The sequence below is a fragment of the Corvus hawaiiensis genome, chromosome 8, assembly GCF_020740725.1.
Source record: "Corvus hawaiiensis isolate bCorHaw1 chromosome 8, bCorHaw1.pri.cur, whole genome shotgun sequence".
In the NCBI taxonomy this organism is placed as follows: Eukaryota; Metazoa; Chordata; class Aves; order Passeriformes; family Corvidae; genus Corvus; species Corvus hawaiiensis.
The window spans coordinates 21,315,124-21,330,832 of record NC_063220.1 but is presented as its reverse complement, the minus strand read 5'-3'; the positions used below and the strand labels follow the sequence as shown (position 1 = coordinate 21,330,832).

The window sequence follows — 15,709 nt, the reverse complement described above, 5'->3', positions numbered from 1 at the left end:
TTTATGGAATCAACATGTGTGCTTGGGGTAGACATACTGAATGATCAGGCATAAAGATGCTTTTGCTTTGAGTTTTCCCTGGATGGTTTCAGATCTCTAACACCTAATGAACCTTTTACATAGATATAAGGGTCACCTTGTCAGTCTGGGGCAGGAAAGAGTTGGGAGAAATGCTATCATTTATACTAGTGGATTTGTCTGTCTTCCCGGATGTCTCCACAGGATGAGATAATTGAAATTTAAATCTGAGCCGTTCAATCTGTTTTATTTTGGGGGTTAGGTCAAGGTCCTTAATATGGGCAATTTGTAGTTCTCTAAGTATGCAGAGACTTTGTTTCTCTCAACAGCTTATTATGGCATGATTTTAACACTTCTCCAAGGTTTGTTCATATTTAATGCTGTCCTAGCTTAAAGATCTCCTGATTATTGACTCCTTTGCAACAGTATTCTGTAAGTGAAAGATCTTTTCCTATAACTGAAGACACAGCAGCACTGATGTTGAAAAAGTGGCGAGTATGCTTTTCAGAGGAAGTGGGGGCAAAGGGGCCAGGGGATTCTAGGCAGTAAGTGTGCAGTTCCTAAGGAGAACAACAGATGATAGGGGAAAGAGTTGCTAGGATTTTGCCTGAAAAATTGCAGGAGCAATTTTTGTGGTATTCCAGAATCCAGTGGAAGGTGAGTAGAATATAGAAGAGGTTGGAGAATGTGGGACGCTCCTCCTTCTTAGTAGTAAAGTGAATCTGATGGTTTTGCATGTCCTGCCAGTACTGTCGAAGAACAGCAAGCCAATCCACACGACCATCCTGAACCCCCACGTCCACGTCATCGGGGAGGACGCCGCCTGCATCGCGTACATCCGCCTGACACAGTACATCGATGGCCAAGGCCGGCCCCGCACCACGCAGTCGGAGGAGACCCGTGTCTGGCACCGCCGAGACGGCAAGTGGCTCAATGTCCACTACCACTGCTCTGGAGCTCCTGCGGCACCTCTCCAGTGAGGATCAAATACGGGTATGGACTGTCAGGGAAGGAGTACATCACACACCCGGCTAAGGCTGCTGTATGTGAGAATTCAGCATTCAAGGCTGTTTAGCTGGCTGTGAGAGAACCATATTTAGTTGTCTGTAGGCTGCAAACTTCAGCTTGTAGATGGTGTTCCTTTAAGTCCTGTCCTCTGGACTCGGTAGGGTTATCTGCCACTCCTGGCAGATGGGAGTCATGTGCCAGACAGTTGTTCCTGGGCATAGGTACCCTTGGTAGCAGCTGTGCTTCCTCCCAGGTGCTCAGGTCTGTGCTTGGACAAATGGCTAATCCAGAGCAGAGGGGAAGAGTATCTCAGGCTGTGCACAGGTTGGCCATTTCACATCTACCTTTACATGCTGGGGGTGATTTCAGAGAACTTTTTTGATGAGTTTGTCATATTCTAGAAAGGATATTGTAGAATCCATACAGAATTTCTATGCCATAAGGGGTGAAGGTTTATTCATATAAATTTTACAACTGATTTTCTAATAAGCAAAAGCTATTTAATGTACCATGTTGAGAAAACTCAGAGGGGGAAAAAATCTAAACAAATAATAATATCAGAGGATTTAAAATATCCCCCAATTAACTTGCCACAATTCAGCATTGGAAGAAACTTTGATTCTAAAATTTGTCATGCAGAAATGATTATTGCTTGCTCCTGAAGGACGTTAGATCAATTTACTTCTTCAGCATTAAGGCATTCTGTTTTACTGCCTTAGTGGTTTCTTTTAGTTAGATGTACAAAGTCCTTCTGCATCCTTTTGTCACGTTCATTTCATAGATCTAAGTTTCCTAACCTTAGGACCTTTTTACTAAAGATTTTCTATTTAAGGGCAAACACAACAAACATCTACAACTGGGAGGCAAGCTTTTTTTAATGTGGTCATTTAAGGATGAACCACTCAAGTGTAGTTGCTACTTGAGTCCTAGTTCTGTGAACAACTTGGGACTAAGCCAAGAGCAGTCTGTATTGGTATGTGTTATGAGGTATTCAACCCTACTGAAGGCAACTGAAAGGAATGTGAACTATCACAAGCAAGCTGCAGAGGTCACAGATGGAATTTGAAAAGCAAAAGCCAGTTGGGGGCACCAGAAGCAGGGAAGCTTTCAAGAGAGCTAGAAAATCAGCTGAATTTCCAGGGAGCAAGGCAGTGAGAAGGACAAAGCCTTTGCAGGAAAACAAAAATAACTAGCATCAGATTTCATCACAGAAATGTTGAGGAAGACATCTGTCCTGGATTTAGTCCAAGAAAAGATGCAGAAAAAATTATTAAATTAAAGATCGGTGTGGCTCAGTGGCTATGCCTAGGAGTTCTGAGAAAGTTTAGGAATGGAAAGTCTGCTGCAGAAGAGGTATGTTTCTTGGCTGTGGAAATGCTGAAGCCCTCCAAAAGTATGTGCTGGAGGGTTTCTGAAAACTGCAGAGCAGAAGCTATTTCCAAACCACAAAATGTTGGTTAAAACAATATTTTAAAATAGCCTGTAAACTAATAGAAGCTGAGGTATTTGCATGCATTTCTGTGTTCTGAAGGAAGTGTACCCACATGCAATTACAAATGGGGTCAGTGTGGGCAGCCCCCATCTGAATGCACTGAATCATTTTGGAGCAGTGTAACCCATGTGCAGTGAAAGCTAAGGATAAAGAATGAATGAGGTGAGTATGAACACTTTAATAGAAATTAGTGGTTTCTTCTCACCTGGAAGGCAGAGTTCAGTTCTGGGTAAATCATCTCAAAAGGAAACTGCAGCCAGAAAAGAAGTTTGATATTAATCAGAGGACTTCTGTGTAAGGAGAGAGTGGGAACCAAGAAGGGAGAAGAGTAGTAAGGGAGATTCTACAAAGATTTGCAAACTAAGAAATGGTAGAAAGAAGGTTTTGGCTATACTTTCATGACAGGATAATGCTAAACTGACATGAAAAAAACCCAGACTTAAAATTGATCCAAATAAATCTAGTAATTTAGCACATGAAGATTAACTAGGAAGAGCCTTTGCTAAAAGCAGTCACTGGGGCTACAGTTTCACAAAACTGCAGAAAAGCTCATACATTTGGTTAAATATTAAGAAAGTTCAGAGACAAAATTACTAAGATTTAAAAAATAAAAACCCTAAGAAAAATACAATTATCTTTCAGTTCAAGGCAAAAACCAATGAAAAGTGAGGCAGAAACTGTTCCTTAGGAAACTTCTTCAACTTCTGGGTCATCAGTATGAGATAGTGGGCCCAGGGCTGCTCCAAAGCAGCATGTAATACATTTTAGCAATTAGTTCATTTTCATTGGCACACTCAGCCGCCTGGAAGGGGAGGTGAGTGCCTCTTGTCTTCTGAGCTCTCCTCAGGATCCCCAATTTGTCTTGTGTTAGGGTTTTCTACATCAAATAATTAGCCTGTAGAAAACTTGTTTTTTTAAATTGTGTACAGCTAATGTTTGGCTTTATTTCCTTCCATCTTCCATCCTGTTCTCCCCTCTCATTTCTGGGTGGACACTACTTCTTCCTGACTGCAGCAACTTGTGGAGATACTCAGCTGGAGGGCAATATCTTCTTAGCAAGCAGCTCTGGAGTGCCTGAGTGACAGCAACGGTCATGTCTGTTTTGACGTTAAAGAAATAAATACAAATTACAAACAGGCAGCAGCCAAATGCACGAAACCCTGCATGCATCTGATGCTCCGGGCGCTGCCTTTCTGTTGTTTTCCATGGATCCATCGTGTCTGTTTCTGCTGTACGAAGGTGTTTTTAAATCTAAAAAAAAAGACATGTTGTTTGTATAAAATAATAAAAACCAGGAATAATGCTAAATAAATGACAGATTATCCAACATGCCCCCTCCCCCAGGGCTAAGAAAGTGGCAGCAGCCAGAACATCTTTCAGAAATGAAGTGAGGGGGAAAGCAAAAGTGAAGGAGAGAAAGAGAGAGGGAGAGCAAGAAAGGAGGCGGCTTTAACAGCGGATGGCTGGACTGTGCTCCGCAAAGCGATGGTGGAAGTTAATACCGCATTCGGGCTGTGCTGCAACTACAGGCGGTGAGAGGTGGCGAGGAGACCCCAGAGGAGCCAGTGTGAAGACTGGGGTTCAAGAGAGAGGAGGTGCTTCTCTTCCTGTTGCCCAGCAGTCTGACTTCAGCCTGTTTCTTCGATTTCTGCACAGCAAGAACGCTATGGAAACCTGGTTGCTCAGCTGCTGGATCCCAAAACAGACTTTTCTTTTCTTTTCTTTTTTTTCTTTTTTTTTTTTTTAAGAAATAAAACAAAATGGGATGTTGATGTAAAACTAAAGATGGAAGTAGAGATTAAAAATGGGTTTAAGTGAATATAACTTGAATAGAAGCTCGCTCTTTAGTGATACTGGTTTTGGAAACAGCCACTACCTGGACAAACATGGAGTTTTGAAGCCAGCTTATTTAATTTAACAAAACAAAAAAAATTGCATTAAGAGCAGAGATTTTAGAGGAAGAGGGTATATGTATGGGATTTTCTATTTTTTTTCCTTTTTAGTAGGGTAGTTGGGATCCACATTGCTGCAGAACACGTGTTCCTTAGGAAGCAGACAAAAAACTTAGTGTTATGTTCTTCATGAAAACTTGCACATACACTCCTATATGAGGCATAAATAGCGTGTGTTTTTTATACTGAAATATATGCACCCGTAGAATTAAAGGGGTTACCTGGCCTCCTGTTTGATTTGTTGGTCTCCAGTAAAATAGCAGTGGGAGCCAGCAGCCCCCGCCAGGTGCTTCTCCCCACCACTAACCCATCTGATGTTTGTAAGTGTCATGTTTCCTAGTGTTTATTTGGGTAATTTTTCTATTTTTTACAGTGATGTTGTAACACAGAAAACTATCAGATCAGAACCTCAAAAGCTGTAGCTGAAGGAATCCAGGCCACCCCCCCGTGTTGCCTCTGGGTGTTAGAGGATACCTCATGAAGCAGAGGGGAAAGGGAATGAGCAGTGATCTGATGTTCGTCCTTTGGGCCAATTCATCTTTCTTTCTTTTCTTTGCTGCAAGAGGAGTTCAATTCCTTTATTCATTGGGTGGGGAATGTGGAAGTGTTTTGTTGACCTTACCAAGGAGGGAGCCTAGCCCCAAGAAGAAAATGGGCTTTCTGGCAGACCCGATGGGATTTGTCTTGACCAAGGGAAGGCATCACTTGCAGAAGTTGGGATGGGCTTTTACGTAAATTTACCTACCCCTAATCATTTTTTGGGTCTCTAGAGGGAGTTAAAATTATTGCCTTGGCAATGTACTAAGTGTGTGGCAATCATTTTGCAGACTATAAAAGAGAAGAAAGACAATTTGGAATTTTAATCCTTATTCAATAAAATGCAGAAAATAAAAGCTGTTGCACAAAGTGGAGCTGTCACTTTGCAGCAGTTACTGCTCTGGTCCCTTTGTTAGAGAGGTGCTATCCCACACCGGGATTAGATCAGCTCACCCCTGACGAAGGAAAAGACCATCCACACTTCCCAGGTTTGTTTGAGCAAACACCCTTTTCTTCCTCCCTCCACTATCCCAGGGGGAGGAGTGAGGGGATTGAACCCATGGGGGGGCAAACACTAGATTTTATTACTTCAAAACATTTTTAAGACAGCACTAAGCCAGTGAGTGAAGTGGAAAAGTAAAAAGCCTTGATATTTCATTCAGAATTTTTTTAAGCCACAAAGAGAGAGCAAACAGATTACAATTATGCCATTTTAAAAAGATAAATATAAAACATTATGCATGCCTTCTTTTGGTCTGATCTTCCTTGTCTCTTTACCTGATGATTATTAATAGTTAAAAAAGAGAACCCTCTGTATTAAGTATATGCATCTTTCAGAAAAAAATTTAAAAGAACAGAACTGTTGGGTTTTTTGTTTTTGCACAGTCTTGGAGACAAACTCTTTTGGATTTTTTTTGTTTGTTTTGTTTATTTTAAGTTAATGAGAACCTTAGCTTGGTATGGCCATTATCAAACACAGCTGTACACCTTTAGCATTCTTAATGTTCTCTTATGGGGCTAATGTAAGCATCTATATAATATATATTATAAATATCACATTTTAAACAGGAAATGGAAGGCATTTGATGCAGAATTTTTGCATGATATAGAAATAATTAAAGTTAGCTAGTGTTTGTTTGTTTGGTCTGAATGTTGGTAGAATCTTCATAGCTTTGTTACAATGAGACCTTGAACTGAAGATATTTAATAAAATAACATTTAAACAGTGTAAAGTTTGGAGTGTGACATTATTCTCCTAAACCATGGAATAATATGAAATTGGTACTTCTGAGATAAGAATCAATTGACAGAGGAGTTTTTTTATCTTGTATCATTTAAAAATGTAATGTTTAAAAAGTTAAGTTGTACCATACCTAAAAGGGGGGAGGGAAGAATGCTAGCATTAAAAACAAAGGGATGACAGAACCTGTTAAAATGACATTTATAGTATTTCCCTGACAGACCAGGGATAATAGGGAAATTCTGCTTTTGTTCCCGATAGCCTAATCCTTGGCAAATCTATGCTGTTACTTCCTTTCCTGGTCTTTGTTTTCCTCACCAATATTTAAGACTCCTCGTGGGAGAAGCCATCTTGCTATGAGGTTTGCCTGATGTAAACATGCTGATCTCAAGTTGTGTGGCTTAGTTATTTGTCAGCTAGTGTATTTTGTGTCCTAGCTGGGATGCTCCTGCAGAGGCACAGAACTTGTCAGGTCTAGAAGCGTAAGCATAATTTCTTAAGAAGTTAAAAGTTAGTTTGATTTAGCTTGTTTTGTTTCTATACTGCCTTTTCTTGTTAGCATTTCATGTCTTGTTATTAGCATTTCCTGTATGCCCCATTAAGTAGGCTTTGTTCCACTCAGGCCTTTGCTGCTTTGCTATTTCTCTGTTATTTCCCACCTTGCAGATCTCACGCTGCTCGTGAGGGCAGGTGGCTGAGCCGTGAGGCTGCAGCAGGCGCTGCCCTCACCCTCTGCGGAGCCCCTGCCCAGCGCGGCTGTGCGGGGCAGAGACGCTCAGGGGCTTCTCTGCGTCTCTGCTACCACTGGCCTGTGTCTGGCACAGTTACTGCTGGGATTGCACGGGGGACACGCATCTCGTTCTAGCACCGGCTGCAGCTAAGGCTAAGGGACTCTAGCCAGCATGTGGCCCCCCTGTGGCACGCCTGGCTGGCCTCCGCTCCCCTGAGCTCTTCCCAGGTGTGTCTGGGAAGCGCAGAAAACGGGAGGGGCTGGCTTTGCCTTATTACTGAAAGCGAATTCGTTGTGCTTAATCCCCTTTAACTGCAGCAATTACCTAGTAAATAGGTGTCAGCTGTTGCTGCTTAAAGAGATGATTACTTTTGCTGCCTGATGAAACAAGAGGAAAATTGTCCTTAGTGTTTAAAGGGAGAAGGTAAGAGTTTTAACAGTCCGTTTCACTGGGACTGAAGACGATCTGTTCGTGCCCAGAAGAAATGGCTCCTGCTATTTCAGGAGCAAAAAGACGTTCTGCTCTCATTTCTGACATACAAGGAAGGAGCATTCATCAGGTAAGGTTTTTCCTGAAGCACTTAATCCTGTCTTAATGATCTTTGACGAAATGTTGCAGTATGATCCGATAAGCATTAGGAAGGTACTCATAAAATTAGTGATGATCCCTCATGTTCTTAGTAGCTCTTTTAACCACTACAAGAGTAATTTAAACACTTACTGAAACCACAATAATCAGACTAACACTCATGTCAAGAATATTTATGTAGCGTATATATGGTACCTGTTCTATATCTTATGTTTTAGCTGGTATCAGGGATTGGGAATGGTACTTCCCTGCGTTGTAATAGCTCCAGTACTGAGCTCAAACAGGGATATTCACAGAAGCTTACTTCCCAGTATGCTATGGCTGGTTAAAATCTGTTCATCCTATTAGATGAAGTTTTGCCATCTTCCTACCAAAACAAGTGCCTGAGCATGGTTTTTAAAGTTCTCTCTCTCCCAATTTATGCACGTGCATGCTTGTATACATAGGTGGATTACTCTGTGGGAGACCTGTAATTGATGGTAGCTTTTATTTATGCCCAAGTACATTTCCTTTTAGACTAGGATTGCTCTGCTCTCACTTGCTGGGCTAGTGGCACAAAGGCCTGCAGCATGCTTTTACGCTATAATATCTATGCGATGTGGGGAGAAGCATGAGCAGAACCAGATCCTGAATATCAATATGCTTTCCATTTTATTATGAAAATCATTACTTCTTACTTATGTGTAATTAAGAACATAGGAAAACAGCATTTGATTAATGATTGGACTTGTGATCTAGTTTTGGGTTTGCTATGGCTTTGCAGGGTGACTGCAGATAAGCCACTTGTGTGGTCTGTGCTTCAGCTTTCCCATTTGTCCATGCAGATGATAAGCCTGACCTCTCTAGAAACCACTGTAAGAGACTGATGAACAGTGCTGCAGAGCAGCTGGGTGGTATTACTGCTACACATCACAGATAATTTTTTTTGCCTGAGAATTTGAAAGGTTTGGGACTGCAGACTAATGCACCTGCACTGGTTTATTTGGGTTTGGTATACATTTATTTTAGAGTAGAGAAAGGTGATCCTCTGGGGGCACTTAAAGTGGCTTGAGTGGAGGATCATGAATTTTTCCCTTGAGATCCTTAGTGCCTGAGAGCTCCTCACCTGCCAGAATGTCCTCTTTGCCTGCTGGGAAGGAATAGGAATTTACTGGTTGGTGTGTAGTACTCTGAAGAATTTTAAGCCAATTTCTTATGTACTTAACAAGTATTAGAAAATAAAAATGCATATGCTCATGGTTTTTAAGACAGACTGGCTACAAGGAAGGGATGCATATAATTAAGTTAATAAAATGTCATTCTGAAAGTTTCTTGTGCTAAAGGGGGGTCCTCTAAAGCACTGGTGAATGGGGGAGAGGGAAAGGTGGTTGTGCCTAATCTGTGGCAATTTATGTAATTTTACTGTAGTTATCCATGAATGGATAGGCAGGATGACATTTATTCACAGAGAACAGTTTTGTTAATGCATCATATGACTGCATGTTGGTGGAGTTGGGATTTGGCCAGTTCTTGCAATGAAATACTGTCTCATCATGGTTTATTTCTCCTTCATGCTTCTGTGGGAAAAGAGTAGTGCTCATACCAATAGAGGACAGCCTGCAAAAATGGTACCAGGGCTGTGCTTCAGAGGCTTGTTTACATTGGAACATCCTATAGGTTACATCAGTCATCATAGCAGTGCTACTGCCGTATGGTTGTTCCTGTTCCAGAAAGCATTTGTTTGTTTCTTACTACACGTCTAGAAGTTCAAAATAAACTGAAAAAATTACTTATACAAAAAAATATATCTTCTACTAATGCGACATTTGAAATTCATTGCTTTAGATTTAGCATATTTTTCTCGTTAAAAAAAGGCCCAAACTTGGCATAGATTGTCTTAAATGCTTTTAAGAATTGTGAAGAGATTTCAGTGTTGTTCATTCCAAAACAGGATTAATGCTGAAATTGTTTTATATATGTTAGCAAGTTTTAACACCTAAGCTGTTACAATATCAGTAAAAATCTTCCATACCTATTACAAAGACTGTATTGAGCCTCAACAGAAAGAGTAAGAAATTTAATCTTTTACTTCGACTTTCCCTTTTGGAAGAAACAGACCTGAGCCATTAAATGGAATATCCAGGGAAAGATGTTTATATAACCTTAAGAAAGAGAAATTGCTTCAGAAAAGTGCAATGTTACCAGGGATAGCACATGCTAAGTGAGGTAGGTGCAGAGCAATATGATAACCTGGAAGACGGAGTCATAAAGCCAAGCACTCAGAGTGGTTTGCAAGTGAGTAGAGAAGTTACATATAAGGTAGCTAGAAAGGCAGTGAGGACAGTGGGATGGAGAGTTGTTTTGTGGTGAAATGAGAAGGAAAGCAGGTGAATTCTTTGCTGGTGGTTTGAGGAAGGATGAGGGGTTTGGAAAGACTGGTCATATTTTGGAGTAGTTACTTCCACAGTACATTTAAATGGAGTTTTAAGCTGATACTCTTGCACCTGTATAGTGCAAACTGTAGTGTACAGCATACCCCCCTGTCACTGATTCCCCTCCCTCACTGTAACTGAGGTAGGTTGGACCAAGGAAGAGATGGGAACTACCAAAAAATACTTTTTTTTTTTTTTTACCGGAATATCAAATTGTACTTTGAAATGGTAAATCCCATTTCACAGAATGTAGTACTGGATGACAAATGCTACAAGCACATGACATGAAGTGCTGAGCTGCCACATATTCCCACTGTTGGCTCAGATTTGATCAGCTGTTTTGGAAAGTGCAAGGTCTGTGGTAGACTGGGCATCACCTGTTGCTGCCATGCTAGTTTTTGGCTGCAGGCAGGGGGACGATATTAATCTGATGTGAGCACTGTGGCACGCGTCTGGATTAACTCAACAGAAATGCAATCACGTGTTAAAATATGTGCTGCTGGGTATTTTGGCAGCACAGACCTGTGTGATGAGACTGCAGGTGGTGGGAGCAGCTGCCTCATCAACCTCTGCTGAGGTGGGGGTGCTGTCAGCCAGAGGCAGAATAGGCTTTTGAAGCACACTAAGATATGATTGCTCACAGCTTTGTCTGCTTTTCTTCAGTTATTTGATTCACCTGCTGGCATGGGCTTAAGAGGCTTGCAGAAGCATGGTCAGTGCTTCAGGTGCAAACTGATTAGCTGAAGATAAAAAACCCTTTGTAAATGTGTCCTAAAACCACGACTTTTGAGTCTTTTAAACTTTTCAGTACAGGAGCAGGTTTTTGTACAGCAAATCTACATATTGTGTTGCCTTTTTGAGGGTTTTCTGAGAATTATTCACTGGGTGCCAGCATTCCTCTGACAGCAGGATGGGAAGCAGTACTTTGCCAACATGAGGCCTTATTCCCTGAGCACCTGCTTTCCCTTTGCTTGCTCCTCTTCTGTCGCTTTTGACTGCACCAGGTCCCAGTCATGCTAGGTGGTCCCAAATGTTCGCTCTTTGTAGTGCTTTGGGTTTTTTCTCCACAGCAGATCCAAAAGCAGGACTGTTTAACAGAATTTCCAAACTACTGTCCACTCTTCCAGCCTCCACTGAGAACAGTGTTTCTGTGATGTGGCTTCGCATCCCATTCTGGCTTCCTAGTACAATTTTCTCCACCTTTCTAACGTAGCAAATTGCACCGTGCGTGTTTGTGTTTCTCGAGAGGCTGCTGCCGGCGATGTCACAGCAGTGGCAATCTCTACCTACTGCGTTCCTGGACATCCTACGCCTTCCGCGCTGCCCGGGAGCGCGGCGGCCGCGACCGTGCCGGGCAACACCGGGCCGCGGCGGCAGCACCGCCGGTCCCCGCTCCCGCGGCCGCGCTGCCGGGCGCGGGGAAGCCCTCGCCACGTGTCTCGGTGCGGGCGCGGCTGCCGCGGCTGCGGGACCCCGGCCCGAGCCCTCCCCGCCGCGCTCCCGGCGGGCGGGGCCCCGGGCCCCTCCCCCGCTCCGTCCCTCCCTCCCTCCCCGCGGAAGATGGCGGCCGGGCAGCGCGGCGGCGGCGGCTCCCCCAGCGGCCGGACGGACGCGCAGCGCCCCGGAGCCGGCGGGCCGCGACCGGCCTGAGCGCTGCTCGCGGCGCCGGGGGACGCCCGTCCGCTCTCCCTCCGGGAGCCGTGCCGTGCCCGCCCGGCGGGGCCTTCTTGCGGCAGGTGAGGTGGAGGAGGAGGGCAGCGCGGTGGTGGCGGCCCGGCCCAGTCCGGTCCGGCTCGGAGGGCGGCGGGGCCGGGGGAAGTTGTGCCGGCCGGGGGTGACGGTCACGGGTGGGGGGCAGTCTGTGAGGGGCGGCCGGGGCGTGGGAGGAGGCGGGGGGGCCGAGCCGGGGCAGGCGGTGCGGAGGGCGCTACCCTCCGCCCCGGAGCCACCTGTGCGGCCAGGGGCCCCCGCCGGGAGTCCACTTTGGGGGGCCCGTGCCCCAGCATGGTGCTCCGTTGCCGGCCATGCCCGGGGCCGAAGGTTTTGCAGCACTGTCCGGCTGCTTTTGGCGGGCGCCGGGCCCCCGACATGCGACTCGGAGCGGCAGCTCCTGTCCGTCCCATCGCGGCTGCCGCCCCTCAGAGCACCCTGTGCTCCGGCGGGGAGCGGGGTCCTGGGCCGGAGCTGCCCTCCCGGCCTCACTCCAGCTTTGTTTACCCCACGGCGTCGTGTTGCGGGCGGCGAGGTTGCTGAGTACGGCGGGACCGGCGCCGAAGTAGTCGGCGTGCACCGGGGCAGAGGATGCTTCTGTCCCCATGGTGAGGCTGCGGCTGCACTGCCCGTGCTGCACACGCTGCTGTCTGGGGGCTGCGCTCAGAGCAGGCCAGCCGCGGGTACAGTTGTGGTACCATAAAGACACAACAAAAATTACGTAGGGAAAGCTGATGGAACGTGAGGAATCGTTCCGGTAGTATTTCCCATCATATTTTAGTTGTTAAAACATTTTTGCAGAGTTAAAGGGCTATATAAAAGCACGAGACATCCCTGTTTGCTTATGCAAGTGTGAGTAAACTGTGTTGCCTGAATTAGAAGTGAGCAAATGTCACACATCTGAATTCAGCCACAAGTTAATGCTACTCCACACTGGGATTCTTTGTGACCAGTCTTTTCAAAGAAGTATTCAGTGTTGTTAATTGTATGTACATTTCTCGTTAGGAAGTGTAGCTTTGTCCTTTGTGGCAGAGGTAAACTAGAAACTTCTGATGAATTTTTCAGGTTATGTGCAGTCAATTATCTGTGGTAATTGGGCTGGGAAATTTTGAATGATGGCAGTATGGAGGGACACATGTACAAAAGCACCCGAAGAGCCAGAAAAAATTAGAAGCTTAGTATCAGCCCCAAGAGTTTATTGGCCTGGGTGCCCACACGTGCTGACATTGCCCATGTGAGGTGGCTCTGCACCCACACGGTGATCCCAGAGCCGAGCCCTGTAGAGCTGCTGCACAAAGACACCTGAGGCGCTCCATCCACAGTCGGTTTGTGCAGCGTTTCTGCATTGGGCTTCTCAGTGCAGCTGTTTTCATGGTACTGAGATCACTGATATGCTGACAGAATGGACATAGAAAGGCGTTTTAGTTTGTTCTTCAGCCTGCACAAAAGTGATTGTGGTGTGTTGAGATTGTTGGTTCCAAAACCAGCCTGACTCCATTAGACCAGTTTCGAGCCAGTAGAAAACCTCTGTGCTTAAATCTGGCAACCAGCATAAAATGGTCTAAAAACTTTCTGCTGTCAGCAGCTGTGAACGAGTATGTATCTCTTGCAGTTATTATCTTGTCCAGTTGCTGCTTTCTTCTTAAATTTTTATTCCTTATCCCAAGTTCCTCTTTTTGTTTGTTCTTCCCTTTTGGTTTTTGTTTTCCCCTAAGCACATGGTACTGTTTTCCTTGTTGCTTCTTGAACATGGTTTCCTTAATGGGTCTTTTCTCCTTCTGTTTCAGTATTTCTTCAGCCTTTGTAAAACTGCTTTTTTGCATGTATATATGAACTATGAAGAAATGGAATTTTAAAAAAGGGTGCAGCTCAGGATGAGCTGAGAGCAAGGACACAGAGCAGGAGTAGTGGTACATCTGTCCATGTCAAAATTTTTGCTCCAGTTGCAGAAATGACTTTAGCTTGTGGGTATGGGTTCTCAGACTGGGTGTCAGAATGGAGAGTGGGGGCCAATCTGGCAGCAAAATGGGATTGTGATACAGAAAAATTGAGAGTCAGTGTCTTGAGTTATGGCATAGTATGTGCAATTGTTTATCAGGACATGAGCATGTGCCTGGGCAAGCTGTGTGTCTCCCAGCAGTGTCTAGTAGTGCAGTGATGGTGGGATCTGCTGCATGGATTTTGCATAAGGCATGTTTTACTGTTGTGATGCCTAACCTTTGGTCTGATCTGCATCAGAATTCATGTAGGGGCCTGGTAAAAATAGCTTGAGCCTAGTTTTGTATTTACATTTATAATTCCATGTTTATTCTTTTAAAAAAATGCGGGAAGGGGAAATAACCAAATGCAGCTGAGCTTTCGATATGTCCTGAACCACAGCCTATCTCCCCATCACTGAGCCTTGTTTCAGAGGATTGAATGACTGTCTCAAATCTCTCTGTGGTATATCTGGAATATGTGGTGATTCTCTGAGCAGAGCTGCACAGATAAGATAATCCGTTTCATTTTAATTGGCAGAGTTGTTTACACATGATCTCTTGCTCATTTTCCTCTTTTAAAGGAATGCATATCTATCCCTGATTATAGCTCAGGTCAAAATCCCTCAGCACTTGTAGCAAATCTCCTTTAATTGGTCTCATTTAGCTCTCATAAGGTTGTGTTTTAATTCTCACTCTTCCGAATCCTTTTCCCCAATCTGTAATGTAATTTATTACAGGATATTTTATAGACAAGGGAGCAGCCTCTGGCTGTCAGCAACCTTTGCAGTCTATCAAATTTCCAGCTCAACAGGCAGCTGCAGTGGAGTTTGTGGGTGTAAGGCAGTGATGCTGCTGCAGCAGCACACAGGCAAATCAGTGGTGGCGGCACTGGGCATGAGTGCTGGGTCTGTCCTGGATTCTGGAGATAATTGGGGTGGATGCTTGTGTTTGCTGTCTCTGATTCTCTAGTCTTATTGTTGCTTTGGTGATGAAGGGGTCTTTGAGTTCGATTTTTTCCATTTTAGCTGTCTTTCCAATCTGTGCGTTTCAAGGCAAATACATCCAAGCTGCTGATGTGGTCTGATGACAGGTTTTGAGCAGCACAGGAGTGGTGGAAGGCTAGTCCTGGGAGCATATTTTTAGAAGGCCCAAAGCAACATCAGCTGTCTGTAGAAAATTCCCCGTGACTTTGCTGAACACGGTTGCTTTGCTTAATTGAACATAATGCAAAGAGGTGAAGCTCTGCATTTCATTATGCCTGCGCTGAGGCGCTTCACCTCTGGCCTGTAATGGCACCGTGTGCTGGTGCAGCTCCTGCCTGATCTCTGGGTGTTCTGACATCAGCTCTGAAAGTCTCAGAGTCTGGGTTTTATTTTTCTTTTTTTTTGAGCTGGGCTCCCTACCTTTACACTGACAATTTTCCCACTACAGCAGAATCAGAAGGGACTATGTGCCTCTGCTTCAGCCACTGGCGATGCCAGGCTGTGTGGTGCAGCAGTGAAGGTACAGACAGACCTTTTGCTTTGCTGATCCTGCTCCGGAAGCAGGAATCTCCAGGAGATCTGTGGAGCACAGCTGTGTCTTAAATCACCACTGAAAGATTTACTGGAGTGTACAGATGAGAGCCCTACCTGTTTTTCCTGAATAGCGATATTTGAAGGTCTTTGTCCTCTGGCAGTTGCTGTTTGGGGACTATTTTTCAATATAGACCCATATCCTGAAAGGAAATTATATAGATCACTAGACTCAATCCATATGTTACTCTGTTAAAAATGCAGTAGGACTCTCTAGACACGAGTGATGAATTAATCTTCTGCACCAGGAAGATACCCTCCATCATGTTCTTGCCTGCTCTAATATATTTAGTAAGCTGATTTAGCAATGAATGTGAGGTTTTTTTATAAGACTATAAGGGCAGTTCGGACCTTCTCAAAATATTTGTGGCTTACGCTGGCCAGCGTCACAAGATCTGTTTTCACAGAAGTGGGATTTGCTGTTTGCTTGTTTTTTAAAGCTGCCCAAACTCTTCAAACAAGGAGAGGG

General features: G+C 44.4%; 2 protein-coding genes across 17 annotated transcripts in view; both read left to right on the top strand.

Moving 5' to 3' along the window:
* CAMK2G (calcium/calmodulin dependent protein kinase II gamma) overlaps positions 1 to 6,239 on the top strand; it is a 119,919-nt gene extending 113,680 nt beyond the window's left edge. For all 15 annotated transcript variants that reach the window (XM_048312003.1, XM_048311993.1, XM_048311991.1 and 12 more), the window contains 2 exons: positions 766 to 1,011; positions 3,533 to 6,239. In XM_048312003.1, the coding sequence (XP_048167960.1) occupies positions 766 to 998 (233 nt within the window). In that variant the 3' untranslated portion in view covers positions 999 to 1,011; positions 3,533 to 6,239. The remainder of the gene's footprint in view (positions 1 to 765; positions 1,012 to 3,532) is intronic.
* A 5,377-nt stretch (positions 6,240 to 11,616) lies between these two features.
* The window catches only part of NDST2 (N-deacetylase and N-sulfotransferase 2), a 136,459-nt gene continuing 132,366 nt past the window's right edge, over positions 11,617 to 15,709 (top strand). For both annotated transcript variants that reach the window (XM_048311752.1, XM_048311749.1), the window contains exon 1: positions 11,617 to 11,713. The gene's annotated coding sequence lies outside the window, so the exon portion shown is untranslated. The remainder of the gene's footprint in view (positions 11,714 to 15,709) is intronic.